This window comes from Triplophysa rosa, linkage group LG10 (assembly GCF_024868665.1).
Source record: "Triplophysa rosa linkage group LG10, Trosa_1v2, whole genome shotgun sequence".
Taxonomy (NCBI): Eukaryota; Metazoa; Chordata; class Actinopteri; order Cypriniformes; family Nemacheilidae; genus Triplophysa; species Triplophysa rosa.
The window spans coordinates 26947233-26967153 of NC_079899.1; the positions used below are offsets into that span (position 1 = coordinate 26947233).

General features: G+C 44.9%; 2 protein-coding genes across 3 annotated transcripts in view; one reads left to right on the forward strand and one right to left on the reverse strand.

Annotated features, from left to right (window-relative positions):
• dync1h1 (dynein, cytoplasmic 1, heavy chain 1) overlaps nucleotides 1-16786 on the forward strand; it is a 36734-nt gene extending 19948 nt beyond the window's left edge. Inside the window, exons 37-78 of one of the 2 annotated variants that reach the window (XM_057343396.1) lie at nucleotides 63-203; nucleotides 279-512; nucleotides 3211-3417; nucleotides 3496-3617; nucleotides 3702-3867; nucleotides 4038-4201; nucleotides 4271-4400; nucleotides 4480-4613; nucleotides 4684-4798; nucleotides 4885-5046; nucleotides 5122-5336; nucleotides 5444-5648; nucleotides 6942-7115; nucleotides 7200-7319; nucleotides 7400-7520; nucleotides 8489-8684; nucleotides 9271-9388; nucleotides 9465-9680; nucleotides 9761-9973; nucleotides 10251-10378; nucleotides 10474-10627; nucleotides 10706-10852; nucleotides 10931-11081; nucleotides 11163-11416; nucleotides 11529-11663; nucleotides 12373-12467; nucleotides 12569-12743; nucleotides 12838-12913; nucleotides 12992-13152; nucleotides 13226-13337; nucleotides 13414-13474; nucleotides 13550-13673; nucleotides 13757-13870; nucleotides 14069-14239; nucleotides 14332-14549; nucleotides 14632-14735; nucleotides 15135-15343; nucleotides 15423-15576; nucleotides 15664-15806; nucleotides 15901-16069; nucleotides 16152-16276; nucleotides 16360-16786. In XM_057343396.1, the coding sequence (XP_057199379.1) occupies nucleotides 63-203; nucleotides 279-512; nucleotides 3211-3417; nucleotides 3496-3617; nucleotides 3702-3867; nucleotides 4038-4201; nucleotides 4271-4400; nucleotides 4480-4613; nucleotides 4684-4798; nucleotides 4885-5046; nucleotides 5122-5336; nucleotides 5444-5648; nucleotides 6942-7115; nucleotides 7200-7319; nucleotides 7400-7520; nucleotides 8489-8684; nucleotides 9271-9388; nucleotides 9465-9680; nucleotides 9761-9973; nucleotides 10251-10378; nucleotides 10474-10627; nucleotides 10706-10852; nucleotides 10931-11081; nucleotides 11163-11416; nucleotides 11529-11663; nucleotides 12373-12467; nucleotides 12569-12743; nucleotides 12838-12913; nucleotides 12992-13152; nucleotides 13226-13337; nucleotides 13414-13474; nucleotides 13550-13673; nucleotides 13757-13870; nucleotides 14069-14239; nucleotides 14332-14549; nucleotides 14632-14735; nucleotides 15135-15343; nucleotides 15423-15576; nucleotides 15664-15806; nucleotides 15901-16069; nucleotides 16152-16276; nucleotides 16360-16488 (6462 nt within the window). In that variant the 3' untranslated portion in view covers nucleotides 16489-16786. Of the gene's footprint in view, nucleotides 1-62; nucleotides 204-278; nucleotides 513-3210; nucleotides 3418-3495; nucleotides 3618-3701; nucleotides 3868-4037; nucleotides 4202-4270; nucleotides 4401-4479; nucleotides 4614-4683; nucleotides 4799-4884; nucleotides 5047-5121; nucleotides 5337-5443; nucleotides 5649-6941; nucleotides 7116-7199; nucleotides 7320-7399; nucleotides 7521-8488; nucleotides 8685-8921; nucleotides 9118-9270; nucleotides 9389-9464; nucleotides 9681-9760; nucleotides 9974-10250; nucleotides 10379-10473; nucleotides 10628-10705; nucleotides 10853-10930; nucleotides 11082-11162; nucleotides 11417-11528; nucleotides 11664-12372; nucleotides 12468-12568; nucleotides 12744-12837; nucleotides 12914-12991; nucleotides 13153-13225; nucleotides 13338-13413; nucleotides 13475-13549; nucleotides 13674-13756; nucleotides 13871-14068; nucleotides 14240-14331; nucleotides 14550-14631; nucleotides 14736-15134; nucleotides 15344-15422; nucleotides 15577-15663; nucleotides 15807-15900; nucleotides 16070-16151; nucleotides 16277-16359 lie in introns of both variants that reach the window. The other variant, XM_057343397.1, reaches the window with a different exon arrangement.
• Nucleotides 16787-16884: 98 nt separating this feature from the next.
• On the reverse strand, nucleotides 16885-19902 carry LOC130559991 (uncharacterized). The gene is made up of 4 exons (XM_057343414.1): nucleotides 19569-19902; nucleotides 19415-19489; nucleotides 19274-19336; nucleotides 16885-19158 (listed from the first exon to the last, which is right to left on the reverse strand). Exons 1-4 carry the CDS (start codon nucleotides 19629-19631, stop codon nucleotides 18646-18648), a joined length of 714 nt encoding a protein of 237 aa, XP_057199397.1. The 5' UTR covers nucleotides 19632-19902; the 3' UTR covers nucleotides 16885-18645.
• Nucleotides 19903-19921: the final 19 nt, after the last annotated feature.

Consider the following 19921-nt stretch of genomic DNA (forward strand, 5'->3'; position numbering starts at 1 on the left):
GACCGGTCGCCTGCTGTGAGTGATTTGTGTTACTCGACTCATTTTCGTGTTGTGTTGTACAGAAATATCTCATCTATGCGGTCCTGTGGTCCTTCTCGGGTGACAGTAGACTGAAGATGAGGGCGGAGCTTGGAGAATACATTCGCCGCATCACAACCGTGTCGCTGCCTTCTGCGCCAAACGTGCCGATCATCGACTATGAGGTGTGAAAGGATGCTCGCATACCCCAGCTTGTGTTGAGTTCTTTAAACGTGTTATTTACCTGTGAAATTTGTCAGGTGTCCATCACAGGTGAGTGGCAGTCCTGGCAGGGTAAGGTGCCCCAGATCGAGGTGGAGACGCACAAGGTGGCATCACCTGACGTGGTCGTGCCCACTCTGGATACGGTGCGTCACGAAGCTCTTCTTTACACCTGGCTGGCGGAACACAAGCCCCTGGTGCTGTGTGGCCCGCCGGGCTCCGGTAAAACCATGACCCTCTTCAGTGCCCTCAGAGCCCTACCAGACATGGAGGTGAGGACTCATGAACCACGGGGGGGGGGTTAACATCATAGGAAGCTGTTCTGGGTTTACAAATGCAAATATAAAAAAGGAAATGATGTATTGAGTATGGGTAATCAATTAGAGATTAAGGAGAGTTTTTTCGTCAAACAGGTGTAAAGCTTGCCACAATGCATGTCAGTATGTTGTGTTTGTGTTCTCAGTCCTAAGTAACTCAGATGACTTACATTAAGGTTTTTCTATGTAAAGTCCGATCTTGTACACACCGTAGGAAATAGAAAACTGAAAGTAGAGGTGTCTAAAGGAATGGTAGGAAAAGAACTACACTTGCAGAGCAGATTATAAATGTATTCTATGAGAATGACATGATCACATTCATCAAAAAGGCTATCAAGCTTTTTCAGTAATGGGGCTGAGGTTGTGGAATGCGCTGCCTCTCCAATATTAGATCTGATAAATCTTTGCCAGTGTTTAAGAAATTGCTGAAAGCTGGTTAGATGGTTGCAGCTTAAGACCGTTTGTCTTTTTAGGATGTGATGTACAGTATGTGATTGTTTGGTTTGTCAATTTATGTATTCTACAGTGTAGTGTTGTCACGGTACCAAAATTTCAGTAGTCGGTACTAGGGATGGGCGATATGGCCCTAAAACTCTATCACGATAATTCCTGGTATTTCTTGCGATAGCGATAAAAATGACGATATATCCATAACGCCATCCACCGCTGTTTTTTGCGTCAAGTGATAGTAGCTGCATGTAGTCTAAGCCCTCAGAAAAACAAATATTATCAAAAAGTAAAACCTTACCCCAAATCAAACAGCTAAAATATACCTACAGTATTTTTGTAAATATAAAATATAATAGTGAGATTCGACTTCAAAAGGTTGTAGTAAAGAAAAGTTAAATGAACTAAAGCTCAATAAACACATCATGTCATACCTAAAACTGTATATATTCTATTGTTGGGTGGAAACGATCGATCGCATCACGCTGTCAATCACTCTCTCTTGAACTGTGTGAACCTTCTCTTCTCACAGCAACATACACTGAATCTGTCTATGACTCGCGCTACAGAAAGAGAACAGAAAAATGGATAAAAGAAATCTAATTAAATAATCCATTCTTTTATACGCTCATAAACGTATTTAAAATAACGTAATACAAACTCGCATGTGTACTGTATGTGAACAGGCAGTAGTGCTGTGCGCGCTGTGTCGCTATGAAAGCACATGTGGGCGCGAGCTGCGCACGGGATGCTCCGTTCATCCTGTATATAACAGGCAAGAAATCGTATTAAACAATTTGCGCACGCGCGCATAACATCTAACGAATGTTTAAATAAATACTTTTAGCCAAACTAAATGTTGTGGTGTAACATATTATGACTATCAACGAATACTTAAACGAATTAAATAAAACGAAAGTGAAACTAAACATGAACTCGGATGCATCTACAGTGCCAACCTAAACGAGATTTAGAGCTTTAGTGCAAACTCTTTCTCAGCTTCACGTCCGCCCTCCGCTATACCCGTTTTCACTTCACATATGAGCTGTGAATGGGTCTCACAAAGAAATACGTCATCAACTAGAATTTATCGTTTATATCGCGGGAAGACTAATTCCTATCGTGTGGGGAATTTCTACCGGTATATCGCAAACGATATAATATCGCCCATCCCTAGTCGGTACCAATACCAGTAAAATTCCACGGTTCTCTGTACCAATTTCGGTACCAAAGCAAAACACCAGTACATGCTAATTGAAACACAATTTTATTAATAAAGCTCATTGTTAATATAAATGTATAGAAAGCAATGCCATTTTGTATACATGAAGTATAAGTTAATTGTTGCTGAAACTGTGCTCACTGGGGACTTTCATGCTGATGAACATCCTCCTCAGTCTGCTGCTGTAGAAGATAAATAGTAAGTCAACTGACTGAACAAACATGCATATGCAATATTAAAACATACCTCAGTTTTTATACTGCATTTACACAAGATTACTTACATTAAGGTAACTGTGTATTAAAATAATAAATGCAACAGATATATTTTTCTTTAAAAGTTTAAATGTGACTTTTTAAACCTAATAGAGTTATCTATCCAAGACATACACATTGCTAGTCATACAGTTAGTATGCTAGTTTTCTAGCACATAGATTTCAGATAGGCCTATATAAAATAGGTACTGTAAACCCCATCCTGTCCTCCCATTTATTTTACCCCATTACAGTTATAAAAGCATTAAATGGTTAATAAGGACACTTGAATGGATTAACATTGGCGCTAACAAATTAACACGCAAACAGGGACGTTTCATTTGATGTAACCTTTAACTTAACATATGCTACAACATTCATAATGCAAACGCAACAGAATTTGAAACTTACCGCTTGAATTGTTCACTTAAATCCGGATGTATCCTCCTTTCACCACAAAACTCTGTTCATTTTCTTCGTGATATGACTTGAATCTGAAGTATTTCTGCGCGTCAGACAGAGCATCAGTACCCGGTTGACCTGGTACGTCGGTGGTACCGGGTCTTATGAAAATTAGGTACCGACAACTTTTTTATTTTTAGGTACCGACTTGGACCCGAAGTACCGGTACTTTTGACAACACTACTACAGTGTCTACTGAAGAAAATGTCTCAATGCTTCTCTGTGGTGATGATGAAGATGATGATGACATGTTTGTTTTTTCCATCAGGTTGTTGGTTTGAACTTCTCTAGTGCTACAACTCCAGAGCTTGTTCTCAAGACATTCGATCATTACTGCGAGTACCGCAGGACTCCTAATGGTGTGGTTTTGGCTCCGGTGCAGCTCGGCAAATGGCTTGTGCTCTTTTGTGACGAAATCAACCTGCCCGACATGGACAAATACTGCACGCAGCGGGTCATCTCCTTCATCAGACAGGTCTGATTTCAGCAGCTCAGTGTCTTTGGATTTGTCTGCTCGTTACATTAATGATGACACAACATTTGTCTGCTGTAGATGGTGGAGCACGGTGGCTTCTATCGCACAACGGATCAGACGTGGGTGAAACTGGAGCGGATCCAGTTTGTTGGAGCCTGTAACCCCCCCACAGACCCGGGCAGGAAGCCTCTGTCTCACAGGTGCACCTGTCATGTGATCATCACTTTTTCAAAACCGTTTAATGATGTTCAAGTGATGTCATGAGTGCGTGTGACTGTGTACAGGTTCCTGCGTCACGTGCCAGTCGTGTATGTGGACTATCCCGGCCCCGCCTCTCTTACTCAGATCTACGGCACCTTCAACCGAGCCATGCTCAGACTCATCCCGTCACTCCGCACCTTTGCCGAGCCACTCACTGCTGCCATGGTGGAGTTCTACACCATGTCTCAGGTTTGTGTATATAAAGCAACTATGTCCGTTTTTCGTTTACATATGACACCCAATGCCAGGGTCATGTGGTGATCTCCACAAAGTGATATTTGTCATATGGGTTTGGTGAAAGTGAATAAATGTATTTCACACTAGTCAAGATAGACTGAAACCATGCCTCATGTCAACAGGAGCGATTCACTCAAGACACACAACCCCACTACATCTACTCCCCAAGAGAGATGACCCGCTGGGTCAGAGGAATCTTTGAAGCTTTACGGCCCCTGGAGACTTTACCTGTGGAGGGTCTCATTCGTATCTGGGCTCACGAAGCTCTGCGACTCTTCCAGGATCGGTGAGTTGAAAACCAGTGTATGATTATTGCCGTGAAAGTATACGGTGGATGAACGAATGCTCCTGGCAGATTGGTGGAGGATGAGGAGAGACGGTGGACTGATGAGAACATCGACACTGTGGCCCTCAAACACTTCCCCAATATTGACCGGGAAAAAGCCCTTAATCGACCCATCCTGTACAGCAACTGGCTGTCAAAGGTGAGTGGAGTCCCTGAACACTGCCGGACGACACCAGTGAAAACTGTTGACCTGCTCTTCTTCTTCTGTTCTCCTGTAGGACTATGTTCCTGTGGAGCAGGAGGAGCTGCGTGATTACGTGAAGGCCCGACTGAAAGTGTTCTACGAGGAGGAGCTGGATGTTCCTCTGGTGCTCTTTAATGAGGTTTTGGATCACGTGCTGAGAATTGACAGGTGCGGAGAGTTCGAATTAATGCCGTTTCACCCTGTTGACTGTCACTGACGCTTTACCGATGGTCTCTAGAATCTTCCGTCAGCCGCAGGGTCATCTGCTTCTGATCGGTGTCAGCGGTGCTGGAAAGACGACACTCTCTCGATTTGTGGCTTGGATGAACGGACTGAGCGTCTATCAGATTAAGGTTGACATTAACCTCCTAACACTCTGAAAACACCCAGAATGGATGCTGTCTTCAGATGTTTTAAGGTTTTGTCCCTGTCATCACAGGTCCACAGAAAATACACTGGTGAGGACTTCGATGAAGACCTGCGGACGGTCCTGCGTCGCTCTGGATGCAAGAACGAGAAGATCGCATTCATTATGGATGAGTCTAACGTGCTGGACTCTGGCTTCCTGGAGCGCATGAACACACTGCTGGCCAACGGAGAGGTGCGTCACGTGATTGAACGATCAATGCACAGTTCATTTGTGTTCTTTTGAGTTCTGAAGTGTGTGTTACTTTAGGTGCCCGGGCTGTTTGAGGGCGATGAATATGCCACCCTGATGACCCAGTGCAAAGAAGGAGCGCAGAAAGAGGGCCTAATGTTGGACACCCATGAGGAGCTTTACAAATGGTTCACTAGTCAGGTGATCAGGAACCTGCATGTGGTCTTCACCATGAACCCATCATCAGAGGGTCTGAAGGACCGCGCGGCAACGTCACCTGCTCTCTTCAACAGGTGTGATCTTGAGCGGCCTGAGAGACACCCTGGAGTTGTATCTTTTTGTATTATTTTGGTTTTACAGTGTTTGCATGTTGGTTGTACTGACGGTGGTTTTTCTGCAGGTGTGTGTTGAACTGGTTTGGTGATTGGTCCACTGAGGCGCTCTACCAGGTGGGCAAAGAGTTCACCAGCAAGATGGACCTCGAGAAGCCAAACTACAAAGTTCCTGACTACATGCCCATAGTGTACGACAAACTGCCCCAGCCGCCCACCCACCGCGGGGCCATCGTCAACGGCTGTGTGTTTGTTCATCAGACGCTGCATCAGGTGAGAAAAACGCTGGAATGTGTCTCGTTTAAAGCACATTGAGGAAGGTCATGAGTGGAGGTGCACCGATTGACCGGCCAGAGACCGGAATTGGACGGTTTTTCGTATGATCGGCCGGACCGGTGACCAGCCGGTCAGTCTCACGTCTCGCCGATTCCAAGCCGATCTTCTGTTGCCCGTGATGCGGGCAAGAACGCCACAGCCGTCAGTACACTCAAAGCCGCAAGTAAAAATGTATACGTGCGCGCGCACAGCCTGTCTTTCACGGCTCGTTTATACTCGCATGTGGGTCCACCGTACCGCGAGTCTCTGCTGACTGACGCGCATCTCTCATATCCGCTGACTGCACGCGCGTGCACACGCATCATGTACTGTACAGACAAAAAGGTGCACTGTAGTTCATCTCGCGCTGCTCCGTCTACATGGGGTATGTATGCTAACAGTGATGCTAAACTCTGACACATGCTAAACTCACGCTGAAGTCGTTCACTCTGTGTAAAACAAAACGTAAATTCCATTCAACCTGATTCCTTGTCTTACGTTAAAACTGTGGTCATTTCACCTAGGTAAAATGACATTCAACACGACTTCGGCTTGTTTTTAAAAATCCAAAATATAAAAAAATGAATAAATCAACCAATATATGTGATATACATCTGATTGAGTTCTTTACTAACACAAAAAACTGCAAATACATATACATCTTTAGAGTAGAATTCACTCATAAGATTTTTAACTTTTTTATTGAAGTTGCAGCAAAAATTAACCCACTTCTTTTAATCCTACAGACCCAAGATAAAGACAATTTATTTTACATTTCATAAAAAATAAAATAAAGCAATGTTAGTTTCATAAACGGAAACAGACGAGAATAAAGTATTTTATTGTTATCTTAGACTTTTGTGAGACGAGTACAAAAATGAAAAAGGTAAATTAAGTGACATGTTTAGTTATATTTTATTATTTGTACTTCTTTTCAGTCACCGAGTTCTTCAATTTAAGAGTTGTTTGGGAAAGAAAAGATTCTGTAATTTAATGCAGCTTGGAGAACTGAATTTGGGGAATGTTCAAACATTTATGTAATGAAAATAAAAAAATGTGCATTGAAGAAAAGTTAATATGGTTTTATATACAGTATACTGTCAATTATAGTTTGTGGATAGAAAATCGGAATCGGCAAAAATCGGAATCGGCAGGATTCACTTATAATAAAATCGGAAACCGGAATCGGCAAAGAAAATTGCAATCAGTGCATCTCTAGTCATGAGTGTTCTCTGATTCTCTCTGCTTCAGGCTAACAACCGCCTGGCCAAGCGTGGTGGACGCACAATGGCCATCACCCCGCGCCATTACTTGGACTTCATCAACCACTACGCAAACCTGTTCAACGAGAAACGCAGCGAGTTGGAAGAGCAGCAGATGCACCTCAATGTTGGTCTGCGCAAAATCAAAGAGACCGTAGATCAGGTTTGCGCAAACACACTTTTAGGCTGATAGGTGCTGAGAACATGAGTCATGTGTTACTTGAGCGTGTTATCGTGTGCGTCTCAGGTGGAGGAGCTGCGGCGAGACCTGCGCATCAAGAGTCAAGAGCTGGAGGTGAAGAACGCTGCCGCCAACGACAAACTCAAGAAGATGGTGAAAGACCAGCAGGAGGCTGAGAAGAAAAAAGTAAGATGAGGGATTCCAGCCTTAAAATCTGCTCTGTTGTTCTCAAAATACTTGTGTAACTTTCTGCTTTTGGTGAACAGGTCATGAGTCAAGAGATACAGGAAGCAGTTTACAAGCAGCAGGAAGTGATTAAAGACAAGCAGTTGAGAGTGAAGGAGGATTTAGATAAGGTGGAGCCGGCCGTCGTCGAGGCTCAGAACGGTACGTGTTCTCGCTCCAGCAAGGTGTTCGTTTCCCTGTGGTTTCCCTGTCACTGCTTGTGGTGTAGTCTGTCACTCTTGCGTCTGATTTACATTTGAGAGAATCTGGTCACAGTAAATGCACTGAGCGAGTTCAGTTTTCTGTTCAAAATTTCTGCTTCAAAGGAAATATTCACCTTTGCATATACTGACGGGAAAGTGTCTTGCTAAATCTAGGTTTAAAACGTGAACATCTTCAGTGGCTCGACCTCGTAATATTTCAATGAATCGCATGAGAACTGTGCTTCTTAATCCCACGGCACTTTCACATTCATTATCAGACACAGCCTAAAAATGACAAAATTAAACGTATTACATCAAAAGAAAGGTTCTTCTCATGAATAAATGACGAGTAAACTCCAGTTATTGTTGTTGTTAAACTCCATCCAAAAATGACTTCCTTTCCAAACCTGTATAAATGTCTTCGTTGAACACAAAGAAAGATATTTGTAATGAGCAATAATTCCATTAATTAGCATTAGACATTTCTGGGACATCATCATTGACTACCATATTAAAATGGTAATCAAGGGTGCCCTAGAACGGTTTGCTTTCCTGAATTCTTCAAAATAACTCATTTGGTGTTCAACAACAACAATACATTTTCCTGCTATGGTGGTCAACGATGTCCCAGAAATAACATTTTTCCAAACATCTTTCAAGTTTATACAGGTTAGGAACAGTAAGTAAACGATGACAGAACTGTCATTTTTTGGTGGAGTATCCCTTTAATGTTCATGGCGGATGTAGGTCAAACAATCGTCGAGCGAGAAGCGTTTGTAAAAGTGTGAAGGTGGGTCTCCAAGAGACTGCATTGGTGAATGTTTGCTTCCATCCGACTGTTTCTGCTTTGACGTCTCTTCTGTACGTTTGTTGTGTCCGTTAACTGCGTCTCTGCTCTTTTCCTGTCTTTGCTCGTGGCTCGATTAGCTGTTAAATCTATTAAGAAGCAGCACTTAGTGGAGGTGCGATCGATGGCCAACCCGCCGGCAGCGGTCAAACTGGCTCTGGAATCCATCTGCCTGCTGCTGGGCGAGAGCACCACCGACTGGAAACAGATTCGCTCCATCATAATGCGCGAGAACTTCATCCCCACTATTGTGAACTTTTCTGCTGATGAGATCAGGTGATTGATGTGTTTGGTGCGGAGCAGTGGCTGCAGTGTTTTAAAGCGGTAGGGAGGGGGGTGTTGAGGGTTAGGGTCAGTCAAGGTCAGGGTAACTGCTGATAGCAGAAGTGAGCCGAGTGCTCGGGTTAGCGCGTAACGTTCCCTCTTTTCATCACCGCAGCTGTTCTGCTCCCACCACACGAACCGTTTATCCTCCATGATCCTAAACCCCCCACCCCTCCATTCCCTCTCCAGCCGTCAGCTCTATAAAGAAACAGCATCTTGTTGAAGTACGTGCTATGGCCAACCCCCCCGCAGCGGTTAAACTGGCTCTAGAGTCGATCTGCCTCCTGCTGGGGGAGGAGACCAGTGACTGGAAAAAGATCAGACAAGTTATTATCAGAGACAATTTCATCTCCAGCATAGTCAACTTTGTCTCTGAGGACACGAGGTATCATCTCCATTCATACACTCATTTCCACACACTTGTAACTGTCAGGTATCTTAGATAACAGAACACCGGTCAGTGCAGCTGATATAGTTTAAGCCATCATTTCACACGGACAGTTGCCAACCGTTCTAACATCTCATGCCTTCGTGACAGTGACTCCATCCGTGAAAAGATGAAGAAGAACTACATGTCCAACCCCAGTTACAACTACGAGCAGGTGAACCGGGCGTCTCTGGCCTGTGGACCGATGGTCAAATGGGCGATCGCTCAGGTACGAGTACACTCTTGAATCAGACTTGTCATGCGTCTGCTGTCACGCCGGTCGTCATCTGTGCGTGTGTGTTCAGCTGAATTATGCAGATATGCTGAAGCAAGTTGAACCCTTGAGGAACGAGCTGCAAAAACTGGAGGATGACGCTACAGACAACAAGACTAAAGCAGAGGAGGTGGAGCAGATGATCCGAGATCTGGAGGCCAGCATCGCACGCTACAAGGAGGAGTATGCAGTGCTCATCTCTGAAGCTCAGGCCATCAAGGCTGACCTGGCAGCTGTGGAGGCAAAGGTCAGAACGTCACGTCTGCACATCTGTGTGGAATAATTCAGAATAACTTCTGACGTCTGTGGTTCTGTGTGGTTCTATAGGTGAACCGCAGTACGGCGCTCCTAAAGAGTTTATCTGCTGAGAGGGAGCGATGGGAAAAGACCAGCGAGACTTTCAAGAATCAGATGTCCACCATCGCTGGTGACTGTCTTCTCTCTGCTGCGTTCATTGCTTATGCTGGTTATTTTGATCAGCAGATGAGACAGAACCTCTTCACCACCTGGTCTCATCACCTCCAGCAGGCCAACATTCAGGTACAGAAAGGAAATGAGAATACATTGATAAACATTAACACCATATCTAATCATAAAAATGTGATGCCAACATTTAGCAGCAGTTACAAAATGTAATCCAGGAGAAACAATCTTGGGATTGTTTCTCAATGTGTTCACATCATTGTCTCAATGTTAGATTTGATCAGCCAGAGTTAAAACGGGTGCTAACCTCCTTCCAGGGTTTCAAGGGTTTCAAATTCATTGCTACGAACACGGGGACCATGCTGTGTTTTGTAAAAGAAAACTTTTTTCCCAGTTCCGCACAGACATCGCCAGGACTGAATATCTGTCCAATGCTGATGAGAGACTGCGCTGGCAGGCCAACTCTCTGCCTGCCGATGATCTGTGCACCGAGAATGCCATCATGCTGAAGAGATTCAACAGGTACCTGATGCCGGATGTGTGTAGAGAAAAGCACTTTGATCTGGACATGGATGAACTGTTGAATGAATGAAATGCTTCACAATGGTGTTTTGCAGATATCCTCTGATCATTGATCCATCGGGCCAGGCCACAGAGTTCATAATGAACGAATACAAAGAAAGAAAGATCACTCGCACAAGCTTTTTAGACGATGCGTTCAGGAAGAATTTGGAGAGTGCTCTGAGATTTGGCAACCCTCTGCTGGTGCAGGTATACTCGCTCACGTATCAGTAGGTGTCCCTCCCGCAAGTTGCTCGTGATTCAATGCTTTTGTTGTGCATTTTGCAGGATGTGGAGAGCTACGACCCCATACTGAACCCAGTGCTCAACAGAGAGGTGCGCAGAACCGGCGGCCGAGTTCTCATCACTCTCGGAGATCAGGACATTGATTTGTCTCCTTCCTTCGTCATTTTCCTCTCTACGCGAGACCCGACGGTGCGTTCTCGTTCTTCCTTTAGAGTAACTGCGAGTTCTGAAACTTCAAAACGACTAAACTTTGATGTGCCATTGCAGGTTGAATTCCCTCCAGACCTTTGCTCGCGTGTGACCTTTGTGAACTTCACCGTGACCCGTAGCAGTCTGCAGAGTCAGTGTCTGAACGAGGTTTTGAAGGCGGAGCGACCAGACGTGGATGAGAAGCGCTCAGACCTGCTGAAGCTGCAGGGTGAGTGTGATGATGTTGACCCGCATGCCCATGCCTCATGACAAGAGAGTTTACGGTCTGCTGTGTTTTAAATGTCCTCAGGTGAATTCCAGCTTCGTCTGCGTCAGCTGGAGAAGTCTCTGCTACAGGCCCTGAATGAAGTCAAGGGTCGTATTCTGGACGATGACACCATCATCACCACCCTGGAGAATCTCAAGAAGGAAGCTAAGGAAGTGACCAGGAAAGTGGAGGAAACGGACATCGTTATGCAGGAGGTGGAGACTGTGTCTCAGCAGTATCTGTCTCTATCTTCTGCCTGCAGCAGCATCTATTTCACCATGGAAACTCTGAACCAGGTCTCGCACGTGCACACTAACTCAATTTCATGCCGACATGAAGTGTGTTTAAGATTTCTCCACTGTATCTGCGTCTCTCTCACCCATGCACAATGTTCTGTCTTGCTCTCAGATGCATTTTCTGTATCAGTACTCGTTGCATTTCTTCTTGGATATTTATCACACTGTGTTATATGAGAACTCCAATCTGAAGAGTGTGAGCGACCACACGCAGCGTCTGTCCGTCATCACCAAAGACCTGTTCCAGGTGAGAAACTCTGCCTGCATTTATTCAGACTTCAGGGAAATAATGTGGGTGTCCGCGGGGTCTTAGAAAGTAAGGAAGTTGATAAATACATTTAGAGAAAACGAAGGCCCTTAAAAAGTATCAGAAAGTCTTAAATGCCATTTTCCAAGGAATTAAATTGTGTATCATCTTTTCATATTTGTCGAAAGAGGTCTTATGCTAAAGTTTGCCTGAATGTAATCATTGTGTAGGTGAATAGTGGGCGGTCCATTTACAGCCAGTTGTTAAACAACATGGTTGACTAATGGAGAAATGCAAGTTTTCGTGCAAATGGTTGGAGGATAAAGAGTTGGAAGCATGGTTGAGGGCCGTCTCTGTGAATAAGCGTGAGGTGTACTGCTCTGTGTGTCAGAAGGCGATTAGCGTAGCCTCGTTTCTCTTTCTAGTAAACCTTGCATTGGGTTAGTCGCAAGAATCATTCACTGGGGCTTCCTTCCCACCCTTCTGAAGGATGTTGCTTTAATAAGGAGTTATCACAAACTAAGACTGTTTAGTTGTGCTGTCTTACAATCAGTATACAGTAAATGTAAGTTAATGTACGATTAAAACTTGAAGTGGTGATGAGGTCTTAAAATGTATGGAAAGTGTCTTAAAAAGATCTTAAAATATTACATTTAGCTCCATGATTTCTGTATATACCCTGAGTAATGTATCATGTTTTTGTATTCAGGTTGCATTTAACAGAGTAGCTCGAGGAATGTTGCATCAAGATCACATCACGTTTGCAGTGCTGCTCGCCAGAATCAACCTGAAGGGTTTGACCAGGTACACACAAGCGGAATTTCAACATAAAACCAAGACTTTAATTCTTTTGATTTTTGAGAGGTTTGACGGACTGATGTCATGTTTTCTTTTCTGTTCTCCAGTGAACCGTCTTATGATGCAGAGTTCCAGCACTTTTTGCGTGGGAAAGAGATTGTGTTAACCGGGACTGCTGTGCCGCAGGTGAAGGGTCTGTGCAGCGAGCAGTCAGAAGCAATGGTGCGTCTCAGCTTCCTGCCTGCGTTTAAAGACCTGGTGGCCAAGGTCCAGGCTGATGAGGTGATTGTCCGTCCGTCTGTCCATCTGTCCACTCTGCTGTCTCACAATTGTCAAACCAAAACAATTGATGAAATGATGCCTTTCTGTATTGTAGCAGTTCTTCATGTGGCTGGAAAGCAACTCTCCAGAGCTGTCTGTGCCCTACGTGTGGATGGAAGAGAAGACGTCCAGTGAGTTTTCATGCTTTTTCATACACAACATCATCTGAAAGTGTCCAGAAGTAAGCAGTTTTTCACATTTGTCCTCAGCTCCCATTGGTCAGGCGGTTCATCAGCTGCTGTTGATCCAGACGTTCCGACTCGATCGTCTGCTGGCCATGTCACACATCTTTGTGTCTAAAGTCATGGGAGAAAACTTCATGGCCATCATGGAACAACCTCTTGATCTGGCCAACATTGTGGATAGTGAGGTGAAGGGCCGACTCTCGCTGTTTATTCTTGTCAATGTCATTGAACCAGTAATAGACATGCTTTTGTCTACAGGTGAAGCCGGGGATTCCGGTGCTGATGTGTTCCGTGCCGGGTTACGATGCCAGTGGATTGGTCCGGGATCTAGCCGCTGAGCAGAACAAACACATCACCTCCATTTCTATTGGTAAGAACCTTCAACATTATCCTCAGTCATCCAACAGCCAGAGCCCGTGCCAATGAACGCTTCCTCTTGTCTTAAGGTTCTGCTGAAGGCTTCAATAAAGCTGACCGAGACATCAACACAGCGGTGAAGTCCGGCAGGTGAGAACCACTGACCTTTCACAGTCGAGGGTGATGAGGATGATGATTTTTGATGATAATGCTGTTGTGTTGAAGGTGGGTGATGTTGGAGAACGTTCATTTGGCGCCTGGTTGGCTCATGCAGCTGGAGAAGAAACTTCACTCCATGCAGCCGCATGCCAGTTTCCGTCTTTTCCTGACCATGGAGATCAACCCGAAGGTTAGACCTCTGCTCCGTCACATCTGTTCTCTGCTTTGTTGTTTAATGTTGTGTAGACTGATGCATGTCAACGACTCCCTCAGGTCCCTGTGAACCTGTTGCGTGCAGGACGCATCTTTGTTTTCGAGCCTCCTCCTGGCGTGAAGGCCAACATGCTGCGCACGTTCAGCAGTATTCCTGTTGCACGCATGTGTAAGGTAAGCAACAGAGCTTATTGATGGAAGCAGACTTGCGTTTATGTTTAGCATTGAGTTTCACTGTTGAATCCGCTTTAGCATTGTTGTTCTGAAACTTAAAATTGTGAAAAGTGGTGCTAAATGTGGTTTATTTAGGATATTCACACTGAAGCACAGGCTCTATTTCCTCATGACTTACCTGTCTGCTTTATGTCACAGTCTCCAAATGAACGTGCTCGCTTGTACTTCCTCTTGGCCTGGTTCCACGCGGTCATTCAGGAACGCCTACGTTACGCACCGCTCGGCTGGTCTAAGAAATATGAGTTTGGAGAGTCTGATCTGCGCTCTGCCTGTGACACCGTGGATACGTGGCTAGATGACACTGCGAAGGTTGGAATGCGCTTTTATTTCCGTTGTTGTAGGTGAATGTTGCTTTTATTTGGTGTGAGCCGAGGAACTGAACTTCACCGTGTTCTACGCAGGGTCGTCAGAACATCTCACCCGATAAGATTCCGTGGGCAGCGCTGAAGACCCTGATGGCTCAGTCCATCTATGGCGGCCGCATCGATAATGAGTTTGATCAGAGACTGCTCATCACCTTCCTGGACCGTCTGTTCACCACCAGCAGCTTTGACAGCGAATTCAAACTGGCTCTCAAAGTGGACGGACACAATGACATCAAAATGCCCGACGGCATCCGGTCAGCCAGAGATGCTGTTAGTGTCGGCCGTGTTTGAGTGGCCCTGCAGCTCTGCTGACCTCTTGTTCTCTGTGTCCTGCAGGCGTGAGGAGTTCATTCACTGGGTAGAGATGTTGCCTGATACGCAGACTCCGTCTTGGCTGGGGTTGCCAAGCAACGCGGAGAAAGTTCTGCTCACCACTCAGGGTATGAGCGTCACACAACTGACATGCTGGGGAGACGTCATTGATCACCATCTGTCTTTGTGTTCCTGATTGGTACACAACTCTTACCGCACCCATGAACTTTCACCTCTCTGTTTGTATTTTAGTTGCGGTTCCTGCAGACTTTGATCATTTGGTGCTTCATTTATCTCAGCGTTTCACATGTTTTATTGTTTACGGTCACGCAGAGTGTGGAGCTGTATTTCATTGCTGTCACGTCACTGTTATGTCCAGCTCTTTCTGATGCCGTCCGTCACTGTTCAGTTAAATTGTGTCTGATCTCATGGCCTCTCCTCATGAACCAGCACATACGAGTTTGTCCAGCAGTTCATTTGATCTCCCTTTTCACTTTCTCCCTCACGATGCCCCTCCCTTCCCTCAGGCACTGACATGATGGGAAAGTTGTTGAAAATGCAGGTGTTGGAGGATGAGGACGATCTGGCCTACGAAACGGAGAAGAAGCAGCGCACGACATCTTCGTCTGACACGCAGCCCGCCTGGATGCGAATTCTTCACACCACGGCCTCCAACTGGCTTCATCTCATCCCAGAGTCAGTCAACCCCCTAAAACGCACCGTGGAGAACATCAAGGTACACTCGCACATCCATCCCGTGGCCTCGCGTTTGAAGGCCGTTGATTCGTGTTGTTTAGAGCTGTTGTGTTTTGTAGGATCCTCTGTTCAGGTTCTTCGAGCGGGAGGTGAAGATGGGCGCTCGTATGCTGCAGGATGTCCGCCAGGACCTCACGGATGTGGTGCAGGTGTGCGAGGGCAAGAAAAAGCAGACCAACGACCTGCGCACGCTCATCAATGACCTTGTCAAAGGTAAGCACCACACTGCTCGTGTTCATAAAGTGCAAAGCAAATGAATCTTGAGATGTTTGATTATCAGTGTCTGTTGTTGTGCCACAGGCATTATACCTCGCAGCTGGTGCAGATACACCGTTCCTGTGTCCATGACTGTCATCCAGTGGATCGGAGACTTCAGCGAGAGAATTAAACAGCTTCAACAGATCTCGCAGGGAGCGGCCAGCGGGGGTGCCAAAGAGCTCAAGGTTTTCCCTCTGCACTCACAGACCGAACACACGTGTCTATGCGGTTAGAAGACGCGTTCCTCTGGTGTTTTAATGCCGTCTTGATCTTCTGCAGAACATCCACGCCAATCTGGGTCGACTGTTTGTGCCCGAGGCTTACATCACAGCCACGCGTCAGTACGTGGCTCAGGCCAACAGCTGGTCTCTGGAGGAACTTTATCTAGAAGTCAACGTCACGTCTGCCCAGGGAGCCGCACTGGACGCCTGCAGCTTCGGCATCAAGGGTGAGTTCTGTGAAGAACACTCATCTGAAGGGGAGACGTCGAGCTTCTGTTGTGATTCATGGTGTCTTTCTGCTGTACACAGGTCTGAAGCTTCAGGGAGCCACGTGTGGAAACAACAAGCTCTCACTCTCCACGGCCATCTCCACTGAACTGCCGCTGACGCAGCTGTGCTGGATGAAGCAGAGCAACACTGAGAAGAGAAACATGGTCCGTATGGTACTCTCATGCTGCTTGTAGGACTTTTTCTCTTTGATTTTGAACTAACTCTCTTTTGTCCCCTCGTTCTCAAGGTCACTCTGCCAGTGTATCTGAACTTCACCCGTGCTGATCTCATATTCACTGTTGATTTTGACATCGCAACTAAGGCAGACCCACATCACTTCTATGAGCGCGGAGTCGCCATCCTCTGTACCGAGTAGATGACGAGATTAACAAAAGAAGATTAACCAATAATGATTGAAATTCATATCGCTTTATCCTAACTAATCACTCCTAATAGTCTGCTTAGCAAATCACTAAATGTAGTTCAACTTTTATGTCACTGGCATGTAATACATAATGTTTTTCTTGGAATGAGGTTAGAATGTCAGAAGCAGGTTGGATGATGGATTTCTGAAGCAAGTTGTTTTAGTTGGTGAGGTTTTAGATGGAAAATGAAAGTTGAGCAAAAAAGGTGGTTTTCAATAAAGTTCATGTTATGTCACTCATTTGATCATGTGTACAGCATCTGTGTCTGTTTGTTCATTCGTCACTTAATGACAAATTATATTAATGATGTTTAGAAGTTGCACCTCACACACCTTATTGATTACTGCATTTGGCAGACGCTTTCCAAAGCGACTTGCAGTGCATTTTAGTTTTCGTCTATACTTGACTTTATTGGTACGTGTGTTCCCTGGGCTTGAACCCACAACCTCTACTGACTGAGCTACAGGAACTACATATTCTTGGTTCTTGTTGTTCCGTTTCTGAGGAGCTACAGTGTGCCTCAAACCTTTATCATCATTTCTTTGCTATTTACATTTTAATCATTACAATGAGTTAGCTTACTCTTTAAAAAGTTCAAATACACGGCTCAAAAAAATTAAGGGAACACCTAAATCACACCGCATTAGATCGCAACAAACGAAATAACCAGGTTAAAACTCTTATGTACTATGTATAATGTTGTGAGAGAACATTGTGTCAATAGTCAAAGAATGCCAAAATCATAAACCCATTCAGGGCAGGAATTATAGTAAGATCACTGTAAGAAAATGAAAATCACAGTAACTCATGTTAGTCAGTGATGCGTGTGGCCCCACGTGCCTGTCTGGGCATACTCCTGATGAGATGGCACATGGTGTTCAGGAAGATTTCCTGGATCAGAGCATAAGTGAGCTCCTGGACAGTATGGCGCTACTTGACGGCTTTGGATACACGAGATCCAAAAGGTTCTCAACTGGATTTAGGTCTGTGGAACGTGTCAATGTCATCAATACCTTCATCATTCAGAAACTGCCTGCAGACTCTGGTCACATGAGGCCGGGCATTATTATGCACCAGCATAAGTTCAGAGGATTTCATCCCCATACTTCACAGCACATGGAGGTCTGTGAGACCCTCTGACAATGTTCCTCCCCAGACCACCCTTGCCTCTCCAGTGTACCTGGTGTCACTTTTGTTTGCACCAAAACAAGTGAAAATTGTTCACAATCACTTGTGCTTCCTTGTCCTGAAGGTTAACTGACTTTGTGTTATGCTGTGATGATTAAGTGTTCCCTTAATTTTTTGAGCAGTGTATAAAGGTCTGCATATTCTGCAAAAATGTGTGCGTGTAGAATTTGTAAAGCATGGTGTCTTTCAGCACATTTACACACATCAGATGCTCGAGGTGTTTCATAATTATAATGTCAACCCCATCACAGGTTTATTACGCATTTGCTTTGTCTAAAGCTTGAAATAAATGGACTCTGTGGAAAGATGCATGAACGTGCTAGATTTATTTACAGTACAACCCCGTGATAAACAAATGTTTTTCAGTTTCATGTCCTTGTCTGAGCCATCTCAGAGGCACACACAGGCAAATAATAAACACAATAAATAGATATAATTTTTTAGAACATTTTTTCCATGAAATGCAACTTTTACTAAATTTACAAGAACCTTCATTGAGTCACTGTTGTCCGTGACGACATCCTTGAGACAAATATAAATTGCTTGTTGCACTGATCTCTTGAATATTTTGGAAAGAGCCATCTTCAGTCCGCTGGTACTATAGTAGTGTTTTGTCACTGGGGGATAGTTTTAATTTCACAGGACTTTCTTCTGTGGAACAGAATGTTTGTCTGACGGCTTCTATCATCATTTACTGTTATTGTGTGTGAGGAAAACAGCAGCCTCAACATTCCTCAAACTCTGTTCCATCAAAGTCAAATGAGCTTAAAACATGATGTCAGAGGACGAAAAAGGAACCCAAACTATTGTCTCACACCATGATTTTCAGTCGCTTCTTTTTGATTAACCTTTTAGACAAATGGTGGTAATTATTGTATCATAGGATCTTCCAGGCCAGAGGTTATGTTTAGTCGGTGTGCTCATTCCCTCTCGACCTCCATGTCACTGATGCACGGCCGTTTGCGCTGCATCCCCTCGTCCGTGTCACCCGACGGAGGGAAGAACTTTCGTTTGGAAAACGCACCGTGGAAAGAGGAGCAGTCTGGAGACCTGGGACTCAGTGTAGATGATCCTAACTGGATCCTTTCGGAGGATCTCTCTACGGTCTCTGTACCTGACGGTAGTGCGGGTGAGTTGAGGGAGGATCTGGTGTTGAATCCGGAATCAGACAGGTCCACTTTCAAGCGTGTTACAGCCCTGCAGGGAGAACAAAAGCTCGGTTCAGTGTCACTGGATGATCTCATCTGAACGTCACCGTGATGACGAACGTCCGTCAGCTCGTGCTGGGTCGTTTCTCTGCGAGGGCACGGAGCGTTGATAGCCGATCTGCGGCCTCTGCCCTTCACCCTAAAACCGCTGTGCCTTTGTCGCTTCGGACCTTTATTCCAGGAATTCGAAGAGTCCTCTGAACTTCCATCATACGGATCCAGACACTGAAAGTGAAACATCAAAAAACACAATTTACAGATAAATGATTTTCAGCTTATAAATGAGTGTAAACCGCTGCCATCACTCGATCTTTGTTTGTTTCCTTTAACGTTAAGTTACCTGTTGGTAGTTTTGTCCACTCAAACGCTGGAGTTTCTTACAAGCTGCCCAATTCTCAAACGCCTAATAAAAGCACACGGATGAGTCCAGGAGATCAGACACTTCATGCGAGCACGTGAGCGTTATCTTCATGAGAAATACCTTGTTGTTGACATCAGACCATCTTGGGTTTGTCTCTGATTCAGAGTCTGAACTTGAGTCTACTTTACACATCTCCTGACAGAGAATGAAAAAATGACTTCGGACGTGTTACTAAAAACACAGAAACGCATGAAGCACGTGTTTGAGCTCTTACCATGTATTTAAACGCCAGTCTGCCAACAACGTCTGACGGGTTTGTACTGATCAATTCATACATTTCAGATCACGTGAGTGAGTCTCACTGATCATCACTAACATCTCATTGTGCTTTTGTACGTAAACCCCTGACTCTCTTCTCATGAGAAGTCTCATTTTTGTCTCTCATAATGATCAAGATGTTCGTACGCGCTCGTGCACAGAAACAGACTCCATACAGCAATACTGGCGTCTGATCTTTTGTCAATGATCAGCTTGTTAAAAAGGACAATCACAACTAAAAAAGTTTGGAATGAAGTGACTATAGTGAGAGCATCGCTGTGTGCTCGAGAGCTGGAGAACGCAACACAA

Bases quoted from the DNA above. Each gene is read 5' to 3' on its own strand.
- LOC130559991 (XM_057343414.1), bottom strand. From the start codon at position 19,631: ATGTATGAATTGATCAGTACAAACCCGTCAGACGTTGTTGGCAGACTG. The intron at 19,490-19,568 runs GTAAGAGCTCAA...ATTCTCTGTCAG, and splicing joins GACTGGCGTTTAAATACATG to GAGATGTGTAAAGTAGACTC. The intron at 19,159-19,273 runs GTAACTTAACGT...TTTCACTTTCAG, and splicing joins GTGGACAAAACTACCAACAG to TGTCTGGATCCGTATGATGG.